The 25,718-nt window shown below is 41.1% G+C and overlaps 1 protein-coding gene across 5 annotated transcripts in view; it reads left to right on the forward strand.

Annotated features, from left to right (window-relative positions):
• Window positions 1–25,718, forward strand: part of Col19a1 (collagen type XIX alpha 1 chain) — a 329,361-nt gene that overhangs the window by 195,113 nt on the left and 108,530 nt on the right. For all 5 annotated transcript variants that reach the window (XM_037199723.1, XM_037199720.1, XM_037199721.1 and 2 more), the window contains one exon: window positions 14,600–14,653. In XM_037199723.1, coding sequence (XP_037055618.1) covers window positions 14,600–14,653 — 54 coding nt within the window. The remainder of the gene's footprint in view (window positions 1–14,599; window positions 14,654–25,718) is intronic.

The following is a 25,718-nucleotide window of genomic DNA, read 5'->3' on the forward strand; positions in this document are numbered from 1 at the left end:
TACGTAAAAATGTGTGACTCTCTAAGCCTAAATTACATGCTGTTTTTTCCTCTGCAATAAATGTTCCAACTTCTGCAATATACAAAAGCCTGTGTGCTTCATAGCACCCGTTCTAATACAGATAGTCACAAAGTAAGTTTTGTATGTATGACGATATGAGACAAAGTGTAATAAAGCCGGAGAACGAGACAGTGAGTATTGGGAAGGAGGCATCAGAGAAAGTGTCCCTGCAAAGATGACTTTTGGCCAAAGATCTTGCAGAGGTGAGGGAGCAGCCTCTAAGACCTGGGAAAATCCATGCAGGCAGAAGGAGCAGATGTAAAGTTTCGAAGCATGAATTCTAAGGAGTTTCACAAGGCCATGGTGGCCAGACTGGGATGAGAAGAAAGCAGAAGTCGGCGAGTCCATGCGACTATGCTGAACCCAGCCCTGCAGGTCACTGAAGAATCGAACTGCTACCGGCTAAAGGCTGCTGTTTGTCACTTTATGATTCTAGAATGCCCATTTTATTTAAAGAATGAGGCTAAAACTAAAGATGCCACCTCTGTCTGTAAGACACTATATGCTCCTAATCTGGCAGCCGTCCTTCTTATCCACACTGAGAGGAAAAGAGAACCAAGAGCTGCTGACCACGTGCCTTGTCAATTTAAAGACATTTCTGTTGCCTTTTCCATAAGTTGTTTATATCAGTGTCAGACTGTACATTCTATAGGCTTTGTTTTCTCTTAGGCTAATAGGCTCGCCTAAGTAACATTATGTTTTACGAGGTAGGAGTATAACTCAGTAGAAGATTGGGTACTTAGTACTTATAGATCCTGAGTTTAATTCCCAGCACCAAAACATACAGTAATAACAATAATCTAAGTTACAAATGGAGTATGTAGGATTTATTTCTCTAAGGTTGATTCTAGGGAAGTGGCTGACTCACCGTGCCTACAAGTAAAGGAAACGGTTAACTTCTGTAGCCCCTTGCAGATTTAATCCTCTGGAAATTGGTAGATATTTATAGAGAGTATCACTCAACTGACACCACCCCTGTCATAAAGAAATTTACAGTCTAGTAACAGTGAAAAGCCTACGGAGATGCCTTCACAAAGTTGTACATTTCTGCTAAAGAAGATATCTCTAGTGTATTCATATATTCAGCCCACTGTCTCTATGTGGGTATTTTAATTCCTACAGTAGAAACATCAGAGACAGAGATCATGCAGTTTGGTCAGAATTGCTTACTTAATGAGTTAGAGGGAATGTCCATAGCCAGAGCTCCAACTTCTCAGTATGATGCATATTGTTTTCCATTTGGTTTCTGTTAAATTGGTGACATTCTTTTCTAAAATATAAAATGTAACCACAGCCAATAAGTAGACCACATATCTAAAGTATGGCTGAAGTGGGGCCATTGCTACTCTAGCCATTCATGTTGCTGCATAAAATAATGGGCAACTGGGCTTTTTTTTGTGTGTGTGTGGGGGGGGTGTCTTTAAACAGCCTGAACTTACATATGGAGGGGAAAAGCATACAGCAAAAAGAAAAATATACTTCCAGATCATACTACCAGATTATGAATGTGTCAAGGACCAGATCTGTGTGTGAATTTCTCTTTAAGCTTCAATAACTGACACATATTCTTCATTTTGTGAATGCACAAATATTTATCATTCATGCAAGATTGTCTTTCTTTATTTCTCTACTTGTTTGTGTTCCTCATTACCAGATCATTTCTCACTGAATTAGTAAACAAATATGTAATTTTGCTTGTTTCTCACATTAGCTTTTAAAGTTTTCTTTACTGATGATCCCAAAAGAATTGGAATTCTGCTTCAAGAGCCCCCAAAGTCCACATGAATATGTGAATATAACCATGTAATTTTGGAGAATTTCACAGACAACTGTACACTGAAATTTCCTTCTTGTCTTTGAGATTTTGACATCAAAGGGATTTCACTTGCATATGTTTTGAATGGATTTAAACCAGGTTTCTTTTTGCAATATTAAAACCAGTTGTTTTTATTTGTGAGTGGTAGTTCATGTTCTGGATGAAATCATGATCTGTTTAGCCAGACACTCACTGGAGAATATCTGCGCTATTTCCAGTTTGGGGTTGCTGGCCACAAAATATGCTTTGAATAGTTTTTAATTTTTTTAAAAAAATGTTGAGTGTTATTTATCTAATATTTGTGAAATTCATACATGCAGACAAAGCATTTTGATCATATCAACCCCTTCCCCCCCACAACTTCTCTATTGGCTGCCTGCATCTGATCTGCACAAGATCATGTCAGCCAACATTCCAGCATGGATGAGTGAAGGGTCATGAGATTGCTCTCTAAGAGCTATGGAGCTATTGGCAGGGGGTGACTGCAAGTCAGTGTTCTGCAGGAGTGTGGTCTCAAGTAGGTTTCCCATGTTCCAGTGGATGGCCCTTCATTATAAGGGAAAGATAGCAGCACAGCTTTCTTAATTCTCTTTTTTTCCAGCGATTGGTCTCCCAGGCACAATCCAATATGGAGGGCTTTTTCTGTCAATAACTTCTTAGTGTTCTCATTTGCAACATTATTGGGATTGTTGGTTGTCATACAAGATCTATGTTTTGAAGTACAGACATTGCTTCCCTCAAGTTCCCTAAATTATAGGCTAGTCATAATGCAAAGGGGATTATAAACTACACTTATATATTCCCCATGTCTGAGTTTAAGTGGCCTTTTCCCTCCACGAAGCCTTCTGCTTTAGTTAGACCAGCCAACTGACATATTGCTCATTAATCATGCGTATTAACTGGAGTAGTTAACGTTTTGAAATCCAAATTCCCACTCTGTCCAGAGGGACTAGATCTTGTTTTCTCAGTGTGATGACACATGCCTCAGACCCTGCTAATTAGGCCTTTCCCTTGGAGATTCATCCTGACATGTTTCAAGAACATTCTTCCCCCTGGAGTTCAAGTTCATTAAATTATTAATATCCTTGTATAAGTCTTGTAGGACTACTTACATAATAAAACTTTCTCCATTTTAAAAACCATAGTTCATGGTAAAGAGAGAAATTGATCTCTCTCCCTCGTATACCTTTTCTGAGTAAATAGCAAATAGTAGCTGTCACAATTATTAGCCCACACTGTTCATATAAAGTAAAAGTGTCTTACATATAATTAAGTCCTCAGCGGATGCACAAATGTAAGGAGGTCTTGTTAAACAGTCTAACTTGGATCATCTAAAATCAGTTCTACTGAACTCCTGTGTTAAGTGGTGAGAGTATAGCAGGCTGACTATGCAAGCAACCATCTACCTACGCAGGTGCTTAGAGCACTCTGACTAGATGGCCTTTTAAAGGCAAAACTCTTTGGCTTCCAATGACAATCAAGGAGTACAGCTCTGCGTCCTAACTAGGAGCCTTTGCTGCAATTTGCAAAGCCCAGCATAATCCGGCCACTCTACTGCTCTCTCTTCACCAGTCAGCTGTTTCTCACTGTTCCGTGAGCAAGCCTGTATCTGTCCCCTCTGCGACTGTCCCCTCTTCAGACCTTGCATGGCTCCTAGACATGCTTGTCTCAGAGCTCCCCTGAAGCCTTTCAGATTACTCTAAAACAATTCACCTTCCTGTGAAAGTGATGCCTTCTTGCCTTGTTCTATTTTTTTTTTGTAATTTTTGTCCCTATACAACATTCCTATATGTGTTTATGTATTTTAGATGCAATAAATATAATATAGAAATAAAGATCAGTGATGGTGCAGCGAGATTGCCTGGATCTGAGTCCTAAATCTGTTGCTCATTAGTCAAACGACCTTGGATAAATAGCTGTGTCGCACATTCGTCTCATTTATAAAATGGGATCACATCAAAGGGAATTATTAAATGAATATGTATAAATGGCTTTTACTGGAGTCACCAAGGCTAAGGTCCTATGTTATCTTTTACTTCCATTGTCCACAGTGGAACATAAGCTTCACGGTTCTTCCAAAGCTTAAATGTTTCTTGGGTGGTTAATAAAAGACGGGTATGTATGAGCTCAACATGAGGAAAATTTCTACAAAACAGTGAAGAGGCAGCAGGCAAGCAAATGAGATGCTTACAAGTCAAAATCGACGTTTCATGGAATCGAGGAAGCTGACTCTGGTACATTAGTTTTAGGATATGTATTAGTAGATATAGCTTTACTAGATGTTGCGATCAAGAGACTTCCCTGGAGGGGAACAGAGCAAGAGTCACAAGAGAACAGAACAAGAACAGAGAACAACACAAAGGAGCTGGGAAGTGGTCCAGGGGATTTTCAGCAGCAACAGCCTTTCCAGGAAATCTCAGTTTTATTCTGGAAACTAGAACTGATGAGAGCCTAGAGGAGGTAGATTGATAAGGACAGAGTCTAAATTACTTTTACCAACTCGAAGTTTCAACTGACACTATATGTTAAGTTTAAGGGAATGAAAAATAACATTCAAATAAAGAAAAAAAGCATCCCCAGTACCTGTAAAACAGTATGACCCAAGTGTTCGGGTTTTGAACACCATCGATACATTTCCCTGATATTTAATCAATTATGCAAGAAAAAAAAAGAAGGTGGGCTGAGAGATGCCTACAGGACATACTTGATCCACAGCTCAGTGGTAAGAGTCAGAAGAGAAAACCAGAGGTGACACATGTATCCCAGGTGTGCTGACACAGAGGCATCTAGTCAAAGCCACCCCCTGGGAGACTGCACATCTCATCTTGTCACTCGGGGTATATAATCAGCTTTTCCTGCTCATCCTTTCCTATCATCCTCATGACTCCTCTGCCTCAAAGTGACAGATGGAGAGAGTGCCACAAGGTAGCACATTGGGGGAGGAACTTCCTTGTTATTTGCCCACATTGGAGTATCTGAGCTGCCTGTAACCAAATGAGCAAGGCTCTCCAGGTATCACTAAGTGGCTGCCACCCCTTCTTCCTAGGGGGCAGAATCCAGGACTCTGAGATCTTGGCATATTTCCCTCCAGCACCACTGTGTAAAACACTGATGGTCAATTTTTCCTAAATAAAAGATATTTGTGTCAACTCCATGGGATTGGTTTCTGAAGGCAGCATTTAAATATCCAAAAGCTCTTCAACCCACTAAGTTCAATTCAGTTAGTCAACAACTGCACGATGAAAAGCTTTGTTTCTTAGAGTGTGACCTTCAGTTTTGTCTTGGGTTTGATCAACTAGGGCGTTCACTTCATTCGTCAAAAATGTGTTAATAACTGAACTGTATTCCTGGGGATGTATTTGGTGCAGGTCAATTTGGTCTTTAAGAATGAACATGCAGTTCTAAAGTCACAGCTTTTTCCTTTTCCTCTCATTTTATTTTATCATGTGTATGTGTGTATACACGCACTGCAGTCAGAGGACAACTTGCTGGAGTCAGTTTTCTCCTCCTACCATGTGTGTCCCCCAGGATTAAACTCAGGTCATCAGGGTTGGTGCCAGGCACCCTTATGCTCTACACCTAAAATTCCAACTCCTAAGGATAGGTCTTCTAAAGTGTGTAACTCGGAAACTCTGAAAACATGTCTTATCCATACCCTGATGGAAATCACAGTGTAAGTGTCATGGGCAGTTTCTTGGTGCTGATGCTGGCCAGTAATTCAGGGCTTGTTCTTGTGCCTCTTGACTTAGACTGCAACCTGTCTGACGTTTTCACGGGGGAAATGTCACCATATTGTTTTCACGTTAGCATTTCTAGTAAGCAAGACACTAACATTTATCTGCATCTTGTGTCTCTCTACATGCCGATTTTATCTGCTCTAAATCTGAAGCTATATACTTGATACACATCAAAGATAAAAACCCCACAGTCATGAGGCATGATAAGGTTTTGGAGATGAGGGAAGCTGGTGGTCCCATTCTCAGTCCCTAAGACGGCGTGTAAAGCTGAACACACACACACACACACACACACACACACACACACACACACACACATACACGCCGCTCCCCAGTCTAGGAACATGCGAAACAGGAAGGCAGGCACATTTAACCATGTCGTGGCACTTGCGGCTTCCACTCATCCCCTGTGGCACCAGGATATTAACACACATCACAGCATGCTCAAGATATCATCCAGCCACACTCTACAAATATCATGTGTAAAATAAAAATAAGTCATAGTAAAAAAGAAAGAATTATAGAAGCAGAATAGCTGAATTGCAAGTGATCAGAATCTCCGCTCTGAGGGAACATTAATCCTGTTTTGGTAAAGTATTATTATTGATTCGGGTCATTATTTATTCAGTGTAGCCCAGGGGGCTTAGACAATAATGTCAGGACAACTTGTAGTTTGTCTTGAAAAACATCATTAGTTACTAGTGAAGTCCATTTAATGCAAAGAATGACTCAGCAGATAAAGCCATTTGCCACCAAGCCCAAAGATCCAAGTTCAGTGCCTGGGGAAGTTGTCCTCTGATTTCCATTTGTGTACCATGGCTGATGCACGCACGCGCGCGCGCGCACACACACACACACACACACACACACACCAGAAGTATGGTAAGAGAGAGAAGAGAGAGAGAGAGAGAGAGAGAGAGAGAGAGAGAGAGAGAGAGAGAGAGAGAGAGAGAGAAGGGAGGGGAAAGGCAGGTTGGGAAATTGTGGAATGATCTGAAGAATTTAAGATCGCCCGCGTTCCAGGTGGAGGAGGCAGCATATGGATTCACCTCTCGACAGTTCCAGACTTATTTCAAACCTCTTGTTCATACTGAATTACATCCTCTCTGCCGTCCTTACAAGAACCACTTGTCTGACCCCTGAGGTAACAAGACCTTTATGACCAGAGTCCGCTGCTGTCACAGATGTATTTTTAAATATCTACTGAGATAGAAAACGCACTTGGGATATTACACATTCCTCACATGAGAATATGCGTGTCTCATTTTTGCACCTATCGTTGATTTTGAAACGTGGTAACTCTTTACGACATCAGCCATAAATCTTATTTCCGTTCACAATGTAAAAAAAGAAATTCAAACTTCCCAGATAGACACTAATGTTTTCCTGTGTAATTAACACCTCCTTCACAGTTGTGTATGCCACTCAAAGTGCTGTCTGCTCTTCCTTGACATTTCCCTGATACCTGTTCAGGCTGAGCCAGTGCTTAAGAGTGTGAGAAAGACAGACAGGAGAACCGAGAAAGATTTGAAAGGAGCCACCTGCATTTGTGACCAGTCATTCGGAGGCAGACACAGTTGGACACATATTTCCGCTTGTGGGTTTGGGGGCCTCTGTATCACCCTTGATTTGAGTCTAATTATGCTGTAACTCCTTCTTTGTCCTCATAACCCTTACCACCACCAACAAAACACCACCTGTTATATAAGGACCAAGAGTCCATTATTTGCATTCTTCTCTTCGTAATGCCCCTGGAGGGCGAAGTGTTTATAAATCAAGTGTCTAATTTAAGATGCACGTGCACTCTTACTGCAAGTTATCCTGGAAGGATCGGGTTATACTTCTCTGTTGCCCGTTTGCAAATGCCATTCTTTTAAAGAGCCCAGCCTGCTTGACAGATTGCTGACAATAGTCACCTTCTGCCACTAATAATTTTTGCCTTGAACATGGCAAATACAGATGGATTGTTATTAGATTCTATAAATAAGTTTATTCCAGTGTAAAAATATCTTGGTTTCTTTCTTTTCTTTTTTTTTTTTTTGGGGGGGGGGGTCGTTGCTTTTCGAGACAAGGTTTCTCTGTATAGTTTTGGAGCCTGTTCTGGATCTCACTCTGTAGACCAGGCTGGCCTCGAACTCACAGAGATCCCCCGCCTGGCTCTGCCTCCCGAGTGCTGGGATTAAAGGCGTGTGCCACCACTGCCCGGCTCTTGGTTTCATTTTTAAGGTTTATAGAAATGTGCATTAAAAAGATAGGTCTCACTATGGTGCGGCTTGGTACTTTTTTCACCAAATGAACACACTCAGTGTAACCAGCACCCACTTCAAGGAGTGGAAATCTCCCTTGTGCCTCCTCCCATAAATCACCCTCATTCGCATGGGTAACTCGCATTGTAATTTCTAACTGTAGACTAGTTCTCCCTGCTTGGTCATTCACATAAACTGATCAACACTATGCTTGTAAAGGTTTATATTTATTTTACTTTTTAACTGGGGCATGAGGGGGGCAGGGGGGATGTGCACTTGAGTGTAGGTGCCCATGGAGGCCAGAAAGGGACTTTGGATTCCCTGAAGTTATGGATGGTTGTGAGCTTCCTGCCGCGGGTGCTAGGAACCAAACGCCAGTCCTCTGTAAGAACAGTCCCCATCCCTAACCAGTAAGCCATGTCTCCAGCCCCAACGTTGTGCTCTAAGGATGTATATTGCTCTATATCGTTCAATTTCATTCATTTTAAAATGTTATGTACTATCCCATAACTTACTCATTTTATTTAGACTTCTTATGGGCATTTGGCGGTTAGATTAGTTTTTATAAATCTGTATGTATAGCTCAGAGTTGATTGTGCATTTTTAAAGATATATTATTTATTGTTGTTGTATATTTGTATGAGGCAGGCGTGAGGCTAGCATGTACATGCTACAGCACATGTAAATATCAGAGGACAGCTGTGTGAAGTCAGCGCTTCCCTTCCATCTTTATGTGGATTACTATCGTCGAACTCAGGTCATCAAGCTTGTGTCCAAATGTTTTACCCACAAAGCCATCTTGCCAGCCCATGATCGTATTTTTGTAAAGGATTTCTCTTGCATTCTTTAGTAACTTAGCTTTTGATATTACAAACAGTGTCATATGACAAACTAGAAAATTGGATAAAGCTGTAAAAGAATAGAGAAGGGGAGGAACTGGCAGGTATTGTTGCTACCACGTTGCAGAGACTATAGCGTGTAACATAAAATCTGCCATCCTTCCCATTTTTAAGTATATACTTAACTCGCATTGTTGCAAAACAGATCTACAGAACTTTTTTACCTCCTAAAACTCAAATTAACCCTGTTAAGCAACTGCTCTCACCCTCTCAGCTCCTGGAAGCCACCATTCTATTTTCTGTCTCTATGAACTTGAATATTTAACTAACAATATGAGAGGTGCCGTGAAGTATTTGTCATGATTTGACGAGTTTGGTTCACTGAGTCATGTGACCAAGTTCCCTCCGTGCTATACTGTATGATAAAATGTCCGTACTGTGTGATAAAATGTCTGTCCTGTTAAACTAACAACCCACTATGTGTGCACCCCACATTTGGTTTAGCCATCTGTCCATGGAGGGAAATGACTGGTTCCATCTCATAGCTGTTGAGAATATTATTGCAATGAACTTTGTGTTACCAGAGTCCTAGGACAGAGGCCTGACTCTGGGGGACCCAGGAGACCAAGGTCAGTTACCCAGCACCATGAAGTTCCAACCAAAGAAATAAGTGATGGTAGAAACAGGAAAATCACTTTTCAGTGTGGTCACACACGGGCAAGAAAGCACGTCTGGTGACTTCCTCATGCTGTCTTCATGGTCCTGACAATAGAAGAACAAAAGCTGGGACCAAGGGGCGTGCACAATCAAGCAGCCTTGCAAACTATGGATTGACTGATTGTCATCTCAGCTCTGGCCGAGCTGGGTTTCCTGGCACCAGGGGAGATGATTGCCTGCCTGCAAGGCTCATTGTTCCTGGAACTTGCTGTAAGCTGCAAAGGAGAGATAACTAAAAAAGAATATGTGGCAGAGTGAAATGACGGTGGCTGGGGCCATGACCACAGGTCCTTCCCCCAGGCTTAGCACAAGGACTGGAGACTTTTGGTGCCGCTTCCATGGTCTAGAGCGGGATATTGTAAAATCGAGTGGTCAATGGTCCGTTGGACATGATATTCCTCTGAGTCAAGGAAATATCATACTCTTTAGTGCCTTTAACCTCAAAATGAGAGGACAGTAATTAGGTTAATTTGGGGTGCGTGCATTAGGAGATTTAGACACTCCTTAAATGATGAACATGTCTGCATGAATAGTAGGACAGGAAGACAAATGAGAATTAGCAAAGGCAACAGGTCAAGTGTAGACCTGTAGGTCAAGTTTGGTCCTGCTTTGAGTTACCCCAGGACATCTGTGAGCTCAAGTGAAGAGTCCGTGCTTCCAGCCTGTGCATCCCAGGGACACATTCTGCTCCAAGAAGGATGAGTTGGGGTCTATTCCCAGAAGATCGCATCCCATTCTATTTTCAGCTTTCTGAGGAGCTCCATAATATTTTACACAGTGATGGCCCCTTCTGGCAGTCCTGCCAGCAATCTATGAATGTTCATTTCCCCGCATGCTTGCCAACACTTGTTATTGCCTGTTTTGTTTTATTTTGTTGTTGTTGTTGTTTTGCTTTGTCTTGTTTTTAAGTAATCTCTTTTGGAATCTTCAGCAAACTTGTGGCCACATATAAACACTATTGTATAGAAAGGAAACTGTCACACATACACAAAATGTTTCTATGAGAAAAGACACACTTAACGCAGCCTAGCTGCTTCTGAATTTGACAAGGATCATTTTCAGTTTTGCACAGTCGACCAACTGCATTACTTTCTTCGGGCTACATTTATGAGACTTGTGGGGCTCTGTAGGACTTACTGGAGATGCCGAGACCCTCCACTTTGGAAATTCCGGCATAGGGCGGAGACCATTCATGTTAACTGGTGTTCCCGGTTTGAGCAAACACTGGGCTTAGATCATCAGGCAAAAATCTGAATTGTAATTCAAAATCTTTCTACTGTTGCCAAACAGAAAACCTCTCTGAGGTTTCCAGGGTAACCAGCGGGAGTCAATCTACGATTTTATGCTTTCCACTTTGGTTTTCAGGAATGTATTAGATTAGCGTGATCATAATAAGGCAGGAACGCTAGATCTCTCTGTGTTGGGAGGTTTGTGAAATGAGATTTATCAAAGTTGCTTCTGAACAAACAACCCCCTGACAGCAGCCACCCTAACGAGGAGGGCGGTCTTTCCTAGAGCTGCAGTTGTCTGAGGTATCTGCAAGATTTCCCTCCTTGCAATACCCAAGCTCCCACGTTCTGCCTTCCTTTGCAGTGGGTCTCTAAGAAGCCCTGAGATGAAAGCAGAGAAACAAGGGGAGACAAGCCTGGAGGCAGACCTGTAATAAACATTCCCCCACCAGCATGGCAGACTTCTCCCCAACACTCCCATCTACAGCCCCCACCCCCAAGACCCATGTGGCCCTAGTCAGAGCTGCAGAGCCTTGTGAGGAAAATCCTGACACTTTCCTAAAATGGAGAGGTCTGATTTTAGTCTTCCTAGGAGCCGTAGAGGTTTGTGCCTGTTGTGCTGGCTAAATTATTAGCAATAAAGTGATCCTTGTATTGTCCCCCAAACAGTAAAATTAGCAGGAGAGAGACAGACAGACAGACAGACAGACACAGAAGAAAATCTCTTAGCTCTGAGGTAGACTGCACAGAGATTTTGTTGAAGTGCAGGAGATGATGCCATTCATGTGGGTGCTGCTGTGGCCTTACAGGGGGGGAACAAGAGAGAGAATCCCAGAGTCCTGGGAAGGAAGAAAGACAATGTCTGAACATGAACATGAACGATTACTTCCACAGAAATTCTGGCCCCAATATCCCTCTCATGCGTTGAAGCTCCCCTCACGGTTCTGTCCGCCTTGTACCAGAGTGCCCTCTGCAGGGCAATGAGGCCCAGACCTGAAAATCCAAGGTCTTGCCTTGCCTATTCCCTATGCTATGCGTAATAAAGCTAGAATAAGGGGGCTGGAGGTTGCTGTAAAACACACACTTAAAATTGTTCAAATATGCTTCTGGCAGTTACTAGACACTCAGGCCTTAAGCTGAAAATATGTGTTGGCTCAAGTTACCCTCACAAATATGTTCCTTTATGTTTACAACCCTTGCAAATATCTTACTTGCTTGTCCACTCTTAGGAAGGATGTACGAGCGAATCGGCCCTCCCCGCACTCAGTGGGCTCAGCCGGGCTCTGACAAGGCTAATGTAACACAGCGTGTAAATCAGCGGAGAAACGAGAGAGTCTGGATGCTTGCCCTCACCATCAGAACTGGGAAAGCTTTTTGTTCCTCAGAGTAGCACATCAATGTTGTGTCATAGTATCTGACACTGGGTTTGTCTTAACATAAACTCTGTGATAAAAAGTGATCAACGGCCTCCTTTTCCCTACCTCCAGTCCAAGCAGATATTCATTTCTCTTTTGAAGAAAGGGGACTGTAAACAAACTTGAACCCGCCAGTTTGAATTTAACTCAACCCAAAGCACGCTTGCAGAAGGAATGGATCATCTGCTTAGGAGTCTTTGATTTCATTTCTAGTACTCTTGCAAATTAGTAAATTACACTGCTTCTACTTCTGAGTAAACTCTTTATTCTCACTTCCTTCTCAAAGGCAATGGACTTGCACTTACTAAAAATCAAATATATTGATTTTCAGAAAATATGTACTTTGAGACTAGAAGATGTATGTATGTATAATCTGTACTGAATACACAGGATATACAATTACATATTCATTCCAATCTTACAGTCCCCCAAAGAAAGCCAAAGTTTCCATCACTTAAATAGGCAGCATATGAAAACATCACTATGGCTTTCGTAATTTAACATTTTTTTTTTCTGTTCTGTGGATGTGAGTTTAGAAATATTGATGGAAAGGGTGGGTTTTGTTCATACATGTGTATAATGTATTTTAATCTTGTTTCCCATCATTATGCTTTCTCCTCACCTCCCTCTGAACTCATTTTCCCCAACCAATCCCCCTCCCGTTTTCATTTCATAAAAAGGAAAAGAAGAAAATAAAAATGACTCACTGGGTTTAATTAGGGTGGTTTTCATAAACATGGTTAGATAAGCATGGGTGTGGGAGCAAGGGCAACTTACCATTGGCCACATCACTGAAGACCCCCACCAGCCATTCAGCTTCCCCTCTAGGGCTAGGACCTCCTGAGATCCTCTCGTATTCCTAACAGAATGTCTACAGCTCAATCTTATGCAGGTCTTGCATAGGTAACCACAGCTACTGTGAGTTCTTGAATGAAATGATGTCCTTAACAGCTTGCCCTTGACTTATCTCCCATCGCAATTGGAACATTCATCTCCCCAGCCACAACATAGTGTTTACTTACCTCGCAAAGCTTAACCTAAGTCTAAACAGGTGCTTCCTACCCAACTTCAAGCCTGAATAGAATTTGTCAATGAAATGGGCCTTTTTGTACTTATGGTTGCAATTCTCCAACACATCAAAAGCATTGAAAAGGTTGACCCAATGCTTTTATTCTTTCAGTATCATTATCCTTGAGCCATGATGTGTATAAGTACTATCAGTGAGGCAACCACACTCTTAGTAGCACCAATGGGATGGAATAGTGGTGCTTAGGAAACCTAAGCTCAGAAACATTCCCCATTCAGAACATAGAACGCCAAAACGTAAACTGATTTTCCTTGTTCTAAGGGGAAAAGATTAAGAAAGTGATTCTTTTAAACAAATAAATAGCGGCAGAGAGAGGACTCAGTGGATACCCTGGAAGCCATATGGAAAGGTGGAGAGAAGACCTGACTCCAGAAAATATATATTCTGACCTCTGCTTGGGTTCCATGGCATGAGTACCTCCCACACATATACAATAATAGTAAATAAAGTTAAAAATAATAATAGCAACTAAACTCTTATATAATATGAGACATGTAATTTATTAACCATATTACTACAAGCCTGTATTTCTGGCCCCTGCAATTGTAATTCAGCTGATTATGAATTTGGAAGTGTGGACATTGAGCTACAATAATGAGTAATATGTACGAATTATGCAGTTAGTTCACTTGTCCAGATAGAAGGAAAGAGCTAGTTCATATACTGTAGTTAGGATATATAATTTTATCAGTGCAATGCTCTTCAAACTTTAGTAAATGTAAGAATTACTGCAAGTAATTCTGAAGTACAGATTCATGGCTCTGAGCCCCTGAGATTCTTAACCAGCTTCTTAATTAATCAATCTAGTCCTTGGGTACCTCCTATAAAATTAGAATTCAGACCCTCTTTTGGAAAGTCTTTTTTTTTTCTTTTTGAGATTTTATTTTTGTTTTATGTGTTTGAGTGTTTGCTTATGAGGATGTAAATGTACCCTGTACTTGCAGTACTCATGGAGGCGAGCAGGGGGTGACAGATCCCCTGGTTGTAAGCTTTCATGTGGGTGCTAGAAACTAGACCTGGGTCTTCCGAAAGAGCAGTCAGGGCTTTTAACCACTGAATTCTCTCTCCAACCTCAGAAAAACATCTATTATTTCATCTAAATTGCACTTTTTATTTGAACTGAAACTACAGAGTCATGAGACAGAACACTGATCTGAAGTCATCTTTCCCATACTGTCCTGACTTGGCTGGAGTGTCAAGATCACTTGCATGGGAAGGGTCAACAGCAATTAGAACCTGCTCATCTCAGGCAGTGTATCTCCCACTGTGATCGTGGAGAACTGACTCACTGCTTTATAGAGTTCAGTAATGTTCAAAAGCCGTGTGGACTTGCAATTTGTTTTTTAAATTGTCTTTAAAAACAATTTTACTATCTTTCATATTGCTGCCTAATATGGTTATGTTAAAATGAAATTAAATCACAAAACTTACTCTATTTTCTTTTCATTTCAAGGGAAGACGAGGGAAAACAGGACCCCCAGGAAACCCAGGACCTCCAGGACCACCAGTGAGTAAATAGACTGTGGTCACGTGGCAAAATAAACATACCCGCTGCCACCTCATTCATTTTATTTCCCTTTATCCATTCAAGGGGTTAGGCTATCAGCAGTGCATTGGTGTTGATTAATATCGATTACAAACAAACAAACAAAAACAAGAGGGCATAAATTAAATTAGATAGGATGTTGACTTTTATTGCACTTTTTTAGGCAAAATAGAGAATGCTTTATAAAAATTTCAGTAACTACTTTGTGTTTTGAAGAAGAAAGTGAAGGTGTGCTAACAGGCAAGGGGAAGTCTTCCTGTCATTTCTAGTCATTTGACAAGGCTTCAAGACAAGTGTCTCTGAGAAGGAATTTACATGATGAAGATGCGTGCACTAAGTGGGCCGAATGCCTGGGAAGAAGATGAATATGCTGGACCCTGGAGTGAGATCTCAACTGCTGATAGACACGTTTACTGAAGAGTCAGGAAGATTAAGAAATACGTGACCATGTGAAAGGATTTACAGTTCTCTGCTCCACAGGTTTAGTTTATTGCTATGGTGTTAGGGGGAGGTGTGTGCATATTTTAAGTATTAGCATTTCAACTCAGCAATGGTTCTGATTCAGAGCGCTCGTTAAATCTTGTATTTGGAATAAAAATGGTTTATGAACTTTTTAATATAGTAAAATAGCCAATTTGTTAGACTAAGAAGAAAAGAAAGCAGTTATGTAGACCATAAATGGGTTTGATACATAGGTCAGCATTTACTTAAGAAGAAAACGTTGGTTCATTTCTGCTTGGTAATTGTGATCTAAGGAAACCGATTTCCCTAAATGACTGAAACCTTTCCTTTCATACACACATCATCCAAACTTCATCTAAAGGTACAGTCAGCCTTTATCACTTTGAGGTTGTCTCCATCATAGGATAAACTGATGACCTGTATCTACCCTACTCACAGTGTAGTTGAGGACAGCATTGAAAAGGGACAGTAATTCATTCCCCATGCTTTCTGTCACTGAACACTTACTTTTTCCAAATGTAAAATCCTCCAAAAAGAGAGCTGCTGGTTCCCAAATGATTAGAAATGAAAAGAGTTCTTCAGAATCAATCTTTTCAAGGTCATAATAACTAACGTTGTCAATAAATAGCTCATCAAAAAAATCTAGTTGCACTTAATTCACATTGCTCAAGTGTTTCACATTTATTTAGGGTCCTACTGAACACTTAACTGGGGCTGGACTTGAAAAACTGAATAAGACACCGTCCTTCTTTTTTTTTTTTTTTTTTTTTTTTTTTCTCCCCAAGACAGGGTTTCTCTGTGTAGTTTTGATGCCTGTCCTAGAACTCACTCAGTAGACCAGGCTGTCCTGGAACTCACAGAGATCCGCCTGACTCTGCCTCCCGAGTGCTGGGATTAAAGGTGTGCGCCACTACCTGGCCGTCCTTCCTTTTTATGAGGTTCAAGTTCAGGTGAGAGAAATGTGCAGCGAGGAAGAGAATTCAATGGAGATAACACGGTTAGTTTCTTGGAGGAATTTACAGCAAAGAATAAAGATGGAGGCTTGAAAAGTCAAACAAACAGAGAGGAGAAGGAGCCAGCTGGGTGCCCCCTGAGGAAGGAAGACAATGTGAGCCAACACCCAGAATGTAAAACCTCTGGTGGGTAGAGGTGGGCTCCCTGCCACAGACGGCTGAGGCACAGCCCGAGGCCAACAGGGATGAAGTCAAACCTTCCCATGGTCCTGGCAAACCTCATGGAAAGCTCTGAAAGTAAACAAAGGCCTAAACTGGAGAGGACCAAGGCCAGATTTCACTGATGGTCACTCTAGCAACAAACTGAGAGCAGATTGCTGAGGGCAAGCGAGACTCACTGTAGCTATTTATTGCCCCTGGAGTCTCTTCTCTGCAGGATGTTTGTTACCTCTGCCTGCCTGCCTGTTTGTATTTGATTTCCATATAGAGTGAGAGGGGACTAAGAGCAATCTAGTCTATTTTTAAATAGTTTTTCTTCTTTTCTAGCACTGTAGTCTGCGTTCCAGGCGCCCTACTTCAGGACAGGGAGCAAGGCAGCTAAGAGAATGCGTGGTAGGGGGCTAAAATTCTTCCAGTTGAGATCTGAGATGGTGTGTGACTCATCCCAGGAGCCCAGACTGAGACGTTCCTAAAGCAAGTATGAGAAGGCCTTATGACAAGTTCAACTATAGAAAGGAAACAAAGAAAAAATCAACTTTACTTCTTATCAAATAGCAATTAAGCAATATATCTCTCAAATGAATGAATAGCTGAAATATTTATAACATTATGTTTGAGCAGTTTTCTTTTTTTTTTTTTTTTTTTTTTTTGGTTAAAACTTCAGTCAATTTGAATATTTGAAAGGAACGAAGGAACGGGAGTCTTCAGGAGGCATTGGGCAAGGCTTCAGTAATAGAGTACTTGACTCAGTGTCCTCAAGAGAACATTCTTCCCTTTGGGGGGTTGGAGGTATTTGCTGAATCAAAGCAGTGGTGTTATTTAGGTGAGTGTCAGTGAAGATGAAAGGCATTGGGGAAAGTCTCTGATGGCCTGAGGCAACGCAAAGTAATTAAACCAATTGAGTCCCTCCTTTACCCCAGGCTTCTTTGTTCTGAGGCCAAATTGGGATTCTCTCACCTCCCTAAGAAATCTTTACAGCAAAAGACACATCATTTACAAAGAATAATTTTCTCTAACCTTAGTGTTAGCAGCGGGTGAGCTGTGTGTATGTGTATGTGTGTAGGTGGGCATCTGCAGGCACACATGCATAGAAAGGACGATATAGCCACAAAGTCACCATAATTTTAAGAGAATCAAATCTCCTAGGGAAAAGAAAATCCCAGAAGGAGATTTTGACTATCCTTACTTGCTTTTCTGTTATTGTGATCAATCACTCTGACTAAAGGCCACTGGGGAAGGAAAGGGTTTCTTTGGCTTGCGCATCCAGGCCACACTCAAGGAAAGTCAGGGCAGGAACTCAAGCAGAAACGACAGAGGCATGCTGCTTACTGACTCATGCCCTGGCTTGCTCAGATAGCTTTCTTATACAGCCCAAAACCACCTGCCTATGGATGGTACCACCCACAGTGGGCTTGGATCCTTCCATACCAATCATCAATCAAGACAATCTCTCATAGATATGATCATGGCCAATCTAAGGGAAAGAATTCTTCAGTTGAAGTTCCCCATTCCCAGGTGACTCTAGGTTGTGTCTAGTTGACAATAATCACTACCCAGGACATTTACTGAATCTATTGAAGAATATTACTAAGTTATGAGTGCACTGTATCAATGTCACATGTATTACTCCAGATTCGCTCACCACATTTCAATTTTACCATCAGGGAGAATTCATCTTTTCAGGGAAGACTTATTTGTAGTTCATACACGCAGTGTGCAGTTGGTTGCCAGGGTAGCTATGCTCACTTATGTTGAATATATTTCTTAAAATGATTTTTTCATAGTTTCCTATCAAATAGCAGATATATCTATACAAAAGCAAATGCTTCCAAATTTCCTAAATGACTTTTGCCAACTTGTCCGTTTATTTTTGAGATGATAACATATTTTCCCCTTCCCTTTCCTTCCTTCAAGCGCTCGAATGACCCCTCCCTGCTCGCTTTCAAATTCCTGGCCTTCCTTTTCATTCATTGCTGTTATATACACATGTATATGTGTATACATATAGATTCCTAACCATAACCTGCTCAGTCTAGAGAGCGTTACTCCTGTGTATATTTCCAGGACTGATCATTTGGAATGGGAGAGCCAATCTGTGTTCTCTTCCCTGGAAAAGGCTATTTTTTTTTTTTACAATTCCCTATGATGCGATGCCTTACTCAGCCTTGATGCAGGGGGGAGGGGCTAGGTCCGTCCCCAACATGGTATGACAGCCTGTGTTGGCTACCCAAGGGAGGCCTTATCCTCTATGAAGACGGGATAGGGGTCAGATGGGGTAGGTGTGGGGGGGTAAAAGAGGAGGGAGGGGGAACCAGGTTTGGTATGTTAAAGGAAAGAAATTTTTTAAATAAAACATTATATAAAAATAAAAATGAATATATAGATAAAAAAGAAAAAGCTGTTTTTGTCAGCCTCCCTGAGGAGCCTGTAGTTCTTTGTGTAGAATTGAGGTCTTACAGCCTTTCTCTGTCCAATTTGACGTGTTTATTGTTGTTGTCCTTGTTCAGCTCCCATTTCAGCAGTCATATCGGTGAGAATTTATGGGTGTAGTTTCTGACATTCTGCAGAGAAACAGTCTCACGACAAACTCCCTGTTTCTCTGGCCTGTCCGGTCTTCCCAGCCCCTCTTCAGCGATGATCCCTGAGCCTCAGTTAAAGGAGTTGGATTGCAGATGGGACAGGACTTCATAACTCTGCATTTCTGTAATGGTCTCCATCTGTTGCAAAGAGAAGCTTCCTTGACTACACTTATCAGACTAGATATTGGAAACGGATGTGTGATATCTGGCTGGGCGGAGAGGTTGGATGTAGTTCAGTGGTTGTTTTTTACCATGCCATAGATGTCGAGCCTGCAAAATCCAAGAACATGGTACAGCCATCTGGTAAGGGCATTCTTGAACAATAGCATAGTGGAGGCACCAAGGCTCCTTTCTTCCTCTTACAAAGCCACTAATTGTATCATGAGGACCTCACACTCATGGTCCCATCTGATACTAATTATACCCTCAAAAATCCCACCCACCTCCAAATACTGCTAAATATGAATCCCGTGATTAAATTTCCAATACATAAAATTTGGAGGACTCATTAAACAATAGCAGAAGGAAAGTATTACATAGCGATACCTTAAATGAATAATACCTTCAAACGTGCTGAGATTATAATTGAGAACAATTTTTCAGAGAGGCAAAGTATACCAACACTAAAGTCCCTCGTGAAAGTTATAAGTCCAACAGAAAAAGAAAGAGGTGCGATAGAACGAGGAAGTCTGATTACAACACCAGCTCTGTGCTGGATGACATTTCCAGTGCCTTATGGAATTCTCTCAACTACCTCAAAAAGTCAAAATTATCCTCGTTTTGCAATAGGATAAGTGGTGCTCACAAACATCCAATAAGTTTCCCACAAACACAGGGGTGCATGAGGGTGGGCCAGAATTCAGACTCAGGACGTGAGCCCCAAAGGCACCTTTATTGTGTTTGGGCACTTCCTGGTTATGATTTGGTATGAATCAGCCTTACACACACACACACACACACACACACACACACACACACACACACAGCATTGCTTGACTTTTTGATGACAAGTCATGGCACCCACCTCACAGGAAAGTAAGGTAGCATGGGCTGTGGGGTGCCATCCCTGTCCTCTCATGCAACTCTTCCTGGCCAGTGCACCTGACACTGTTCTCTCTGTAAATATGGAACCATAGTACATGACGCACCCACTACCCACGGTGGTTAGGAGCAGCAGCTGCCATGTATGTAGTGGAACTTTCTGCTGTATGTAAATAAACTGAACGTTGCTCTGAGCACCACCCATTTGCATTACATGTAGAAAAGCCTGTCTAAAACTACAATGGAACCAATGTGGTTTGTCTCTTTTCTAGTTGTCCTAAGATCCAGTTACCAAAAATTGATTATCTATCCTTGAATTGCTTAAATGATCGCTCTACATGCCAAATGCTTACTCTTCATACGTAAATCCACTCTTGAAGAGACAGAGAAATTATTTCCAACTCCTGACTACAGCTGAGACAAGGAATATAATAGTATTTTTCCTCCCGCAGCTTCACAGTGTCTCTCCAGCTTATGGAGCTGCTTTACCCACATCTGAGACATTGTATTTTATTACTTGTGATCTTCCCCAACTCTCAGCCACATGTCCCTCACACCATAATAAAAACATCTTTCTCAGACAGCTTTCTGGTGAGCTCAGAAGACTATGCAATAGAAAATAGGGGCCTGGTGTTACTAGAATGAAACGTGGAGACACTCAGGATGCTTGAGTTTATCTCTAAGTATTTTCGTTTTTAGTTTCCTTAGAGAAGACTGGAAAGCTGTGGAAATAAGTTGGAGTAGGAGGGAAAGCCGGAGAAGTTAATGATCCATTAAGTGAAGCATGTAACAGCCCGCCCTCCTGACATGAACTTCTCATTTATCATCCCTGTAAGGAGCGTTGACTAACAGCCACATTAACTCTAAGACATGTTATTATTCTTTCTATCACAGGAATAGCTTTAAACCGTCTTCATTTTCTCTCTGCCGTTGTTCTGTGCATTGTTTCATTATTGCGGCATAAGAATCCAGCAGTGGGCTCAAATATGTCACATTTGAAAGCCGAGCAGTTTAGGCTGAAACACAGAAATCCAAGAAATATGTAACATAGGTCAGCAGCGCCCTCTACTGTTTCCACTGGAAATTTTCTAAGCAAAGACTTCTCGGGGAAGCAGAGAAGTGGACATTTAAAAAAATAAATAAATAAAAATAAGACGTGTTTTGGGATTTATTGTGAATAAATATAATTTTAGAATTTTATTTTCATGATTTGTGGCACTTAATGTTCTCTTGTACTTTAAATATATTTATCATCCTATCAACAGTGGCTTTTAACATCAGCTTGATACTTCATTATGTTGAAAATTCAGCCCTATCTCTAGGTTCTCTGGAATGCCCATGTATGGTAAAATGCTGTTGGAGAGCTTACTCCAAAGAAATGCCTACTTTCTGGGCCAACAACGTGGTTTTAAATATTTATGGCCATCTTATTTATGCTTTGATTTTAATGTCACTGTAAAATAATTTCTTTTACCTTTAAAGCAAGAATCATCACATTGCCCTAAAGGGTATGATCAATTAAACATCAAGTTATGTCATTAAAAGAGTAAATTTGGGGTGCAAAAATCTAATCCATTTTCAACAGTACTCCCTTATCTGTGGTTTCATTTTCTGTGATTTCAGTTAACTATGTTCAAACCATGTCCAAAAATGTTAAGTAAATTCTAGAAATAAATAATTCATAACTTTTCTGTTTTACCCCCATTTTGAGTGAAATCTCATGCTGTTTCATCCTGCCTTGCTCGGGTTATACATTACCTCCCTTGCCCGCTGTATCCGATGTCTATGTAGCACCTCCCCGGGAGTCATTGTGTCATGAGACTGACCACCACAGTATCACAAAGCCCATTCAAACAAACGACAGTTACTTTACTTAACTCAAACCTCAGTGGTAGTAAAGCTGCTGTTGAAATGCCAAAGAGAAGCAATAACGTTCTGTCTTTAAGTGAGAATGGCAAAAGTCATCAATTTAAAGGAATTATATGCTGAGGTTTCTAGGATCTATGGTAAAAAGTCTGCTATTTGTGAAATCATAAAAAGGAAACAAACACTGCTTGTTCTGCTTGTACCGCCAGCTTCCAAAGCATGTATGCATCATGAAGATTTAGTTTAACTGGGGCAAGTGTTAGGCTATAACTTCACTGGTATTAGCGGTTGCCTGGCACTGGCTGAGGGGCGTACGCTTACTCTCTGCAGATGAGGGTGGGCTAACACAGTCATCATTTCATCACTACTATCAACAGTGTGTGTACAGTGCCTTAAAAAGCAAAGCAGCAAAGCACAGAGGTAGCTGCTTAATGATTACACTCTCTCATGGGGAGGGGAGCCTATAGCAGTGGTTAATAAACAATTAAATGGGACAAAACAATTTCAGTATTATATATTATTTGAGGATCTCTATGGGAATAAAGAGATTAATGTGGTAAGAAATAAAAGAGGCGTTCTTCTGGTCAAGCTGGCCCCAGGAGGTATCTCTGGTCAATGACATGATTCTAGAAGGGACTGGCCACACAAGGAAAATGAACCAGCACGTTCCAACCAGAAAGATGGATGTGTTCAATAATAGAGCAGAACTGAACATTTAGTTTGAGAGAAGGATTAGTGGTGGGAACCTTCATCACATTAAGGCCTTAGAACTTATTAGGGTGCACAATATTTCGGGAAACACAATACCACCACATTTCCCCTTTTTTATCTAAAATTTAAAAAAGAGTGGGAGTTGGGGTGGTACAAGCGGACTGAGTGGTCAACTGCTCTCTTTTGTTAAATCTCGTGTGTGTGTGTGTGTGTGTGTGTGTGTGTGTGTGTGTGTGTGTGTGTTTTTCTGCAGAAGTTCATTATCTGGTTGTCTTTTGCTTTTTTTCTGTTTTGTTTTCATTTTAATGTGATGAAATAATCATTTTTCTGATTCAAATCATTATTATGAAGATGATTAAATTTCAGCCTGTCAGTTTTGGTCTTTGAGTAGACAGACAGTAGACTTGTTTGCCAAGAGAAAAAAAAAATGAAACTTGGATTGTAGCCCCTTTAATTTCAACCTTGGGGTGAATACTGGATTCAATTTTTTATCAACGATGGGAATTCTATCACAAATAAGTCAGTCTTTTTTTTTTCTGCTCCTAACCATGATGTTTTCTTTCTAATGGGCTACATGTTGCCTCAGATGAACAGTCATAGCCTCAAAACATCACAGACCCATAGAACTTCTGAATGTGTATCCTCTTTACCACACTGTCCTTTACCTGTGTGTCCCTCTCCACCTGTCGGAGTGCACTGAGGGTGCAAAAGGAAAATGTCATCATATTCAATATAATGACCAACTCCCTAAAACAAGGTAGTACCTTAAAACACACTTGGACTTTTGAATAAGGCAGATGACAAAATGTTTGAATGCAACATTATTTCTTATTAAATACCCTGTGCAGGACTGTGTGCATTTTGAGGCACATGATGTTTTAATGGGAATCCGGTTCATTTGCAAGCCTTGAATTCATCAAAGCTTTTCTCAGTGTTCATTTCAGCAGTGAACCTGGCCTCTTCTGTCTATCAACTGACCAAGGCCACGAACTTTAATGACGATATCTTCAGAGAAAATAAACCTAACCATTTATTTGAGTCAATGGGATAGTAATTTCATTCCTTACTGAAAAATAAGATGACACCCGTAGATTTAAAAATACAGACAATGGAGACCTGACCCATTAATTATTTTTACTACCACTTGTCCCTTATTGGAGTCAGGGTTCCAGACAAAACAGCTGTTGTCAACATTGCCGAGATTCCAGTGTCACCCTGTGACCACAGAGTAAGTAGGCATGCGTGTGAGGCAGCTGGGTGTCAGGTAGAGATTTCAAACACCGGCGCTCACATCTGCTTTCCTACCCACCCCCTTTCTCTCTATGAGCATCAGTAGTGGGACATTATTAGCCCTTTTCTCACTGCTAAGCTTTTGTGGCTACGGCTAAACAATGGTAGAAGAGGTCTCCTCTTCATCTGCCACTGACTACATCTCCATCTTGGCTCATATTGACTATTTGGACCCATCTATGTTCTTCCTATCAACAGTGAGGCAGATGTTTGAAATTCTTGGTCTGTTGGGACTAAACTTGTAATTAGTTGGGCCATTGCATGAATTTTTCATGTTTCCTTTGTGTTGGGTAAATATTAAGCAAATATTAAGAAAGCAAAGTGCAATCAGATTTATTAGAACCTTTTATGTTCAGAAAAGGAGACTCGTTTCTGAAATAATTTTATAGTTCACAGTTGGTGCCATAGCTCCAAAAAGATGCCAATGGGATGTTTAGTTTTACTGCTATCTAGCTTTGTGAGGTCATCAAAAAAAAAAAAAAAAAAAAAAAAAAAAAAGACCAGCTCTGTTTTAGCAAAACTCCAGGTCCAGCAAACAGGGACTCAGCTCTGCCTGTGACATTCCTTTTGTCTGCACAGCAACTACAGTGCAGCTGAGCAGGAGGAAGGACCAACAGGCAATAAGTGAGCAGAGAAGCAACAGGTTGTCAGTATTGTCTCGGGGAGTCTGGAACATGGAAGGAAATCTGAAGAAAATAAGATGTGGAGCAACTTCCGATGTGTCTACTAATCTTGTTAAATGGGACAAAGAGCTTAGCAAATGTGGCAGATGATTAATATTCAGTTATAATATTAGATTGTGGATTCATGAGACATTTTAATATAATATTTATTAGTTCTTTGAGAACGTGAGCATTTTGATCATATTCAACCCCTGACTCCTGCTTCTAACTCCTTCCTATCCCCAACCACATCCCAAATAAGTGTGTCCTTCTCTTTTTAATACTATAAGTATAATTTGTACTGTCCCTATACTTATGGGGTATTGGATCATCCACTGGCACATGAACCTACCAGAAGTTACACCCTTAAAGAAAACTCTCTCTCTCTCTCTCTCCCTCCTCCCTCCTCCCTCCTCCCTCCCTCCTCTCTCTCTCTCTCTCTCTCTCTCTCTCTCTCTCTCTCTCTCTCTCTCTCTCTCCTGGCATCCATCAGCTGTCCACTGACACTAAATTTAGGGTGGGTCCTATGAGCCTCCACCTCCAAATTCATAACACTTTATCATGTTGTTTTCTGTACCATTTAGTGTGCTTACAGTATTTCAAATTCATTTTGAAAACCAGGAATCCCACCCTACAGAATTAGTAAAGGTCACTCACTGTCGCTAATCATGTCTTTGCTCCCAAGATCACCAACATTCCCTCTTCTGGAAACCCCATGTGCAGTGGCACTAAATGTTTTTAAACTACAGCCATCAGGTTCTTTCACCCCTAGAACAACCCTGAGTACATTTTATGTAGTGAAGGGGTTCAGTTGAGCCCCAGCTGTCATTTGCAGATTTATCATTAGTACAATATGGGGATGAGAGGAAAACAGTATCAGACATTGGAGTTGGAAGGGAAGAATTAGTCTTCCTATAAAATAAAACCTGCACTTTTTCCATTGTCTATAGCAGTCCACGGCTATTTGAATGTCCCACATGCTCTTAGCCTCTGTGTCACTCGGTTGTGGAGGAGCCACCAACGTCAGCCTGGTTATCTTGAGTCTCAGCAGTGTCCCTTTAAAAAAAAATGCATTTTCTCTGCACAGGAAGTATTGTCATTCTCTCAGTGCTTTTAAAGGGAATGAATGTTATCAGTTAATTACAGCAAATGGTAGTGCAGAGGGCTGATAGATGGAGGCTGCCTCTGTGGCCTTTGGGAGCCAACTTCAGTCCTGATTTGGGTGGTGTATGGAGAGGTTTCC

This window comes from Peromyscus leucopus, chromosome 16_21 (genome assembly GCF_004664715.2).
Source record: "Peromyscus leucopus breed LL Stock chromosome 16_21, UCI_PerLeu_2.1, whole genome shotgun sequence".
Taxonomy (NCBI): domain Eukaryota; kingdom Metazoa; phylum Chordata; class Mammalia; order Rodentia; family Cricetidae; genus Peromyscus; species Peromyscus leucopus.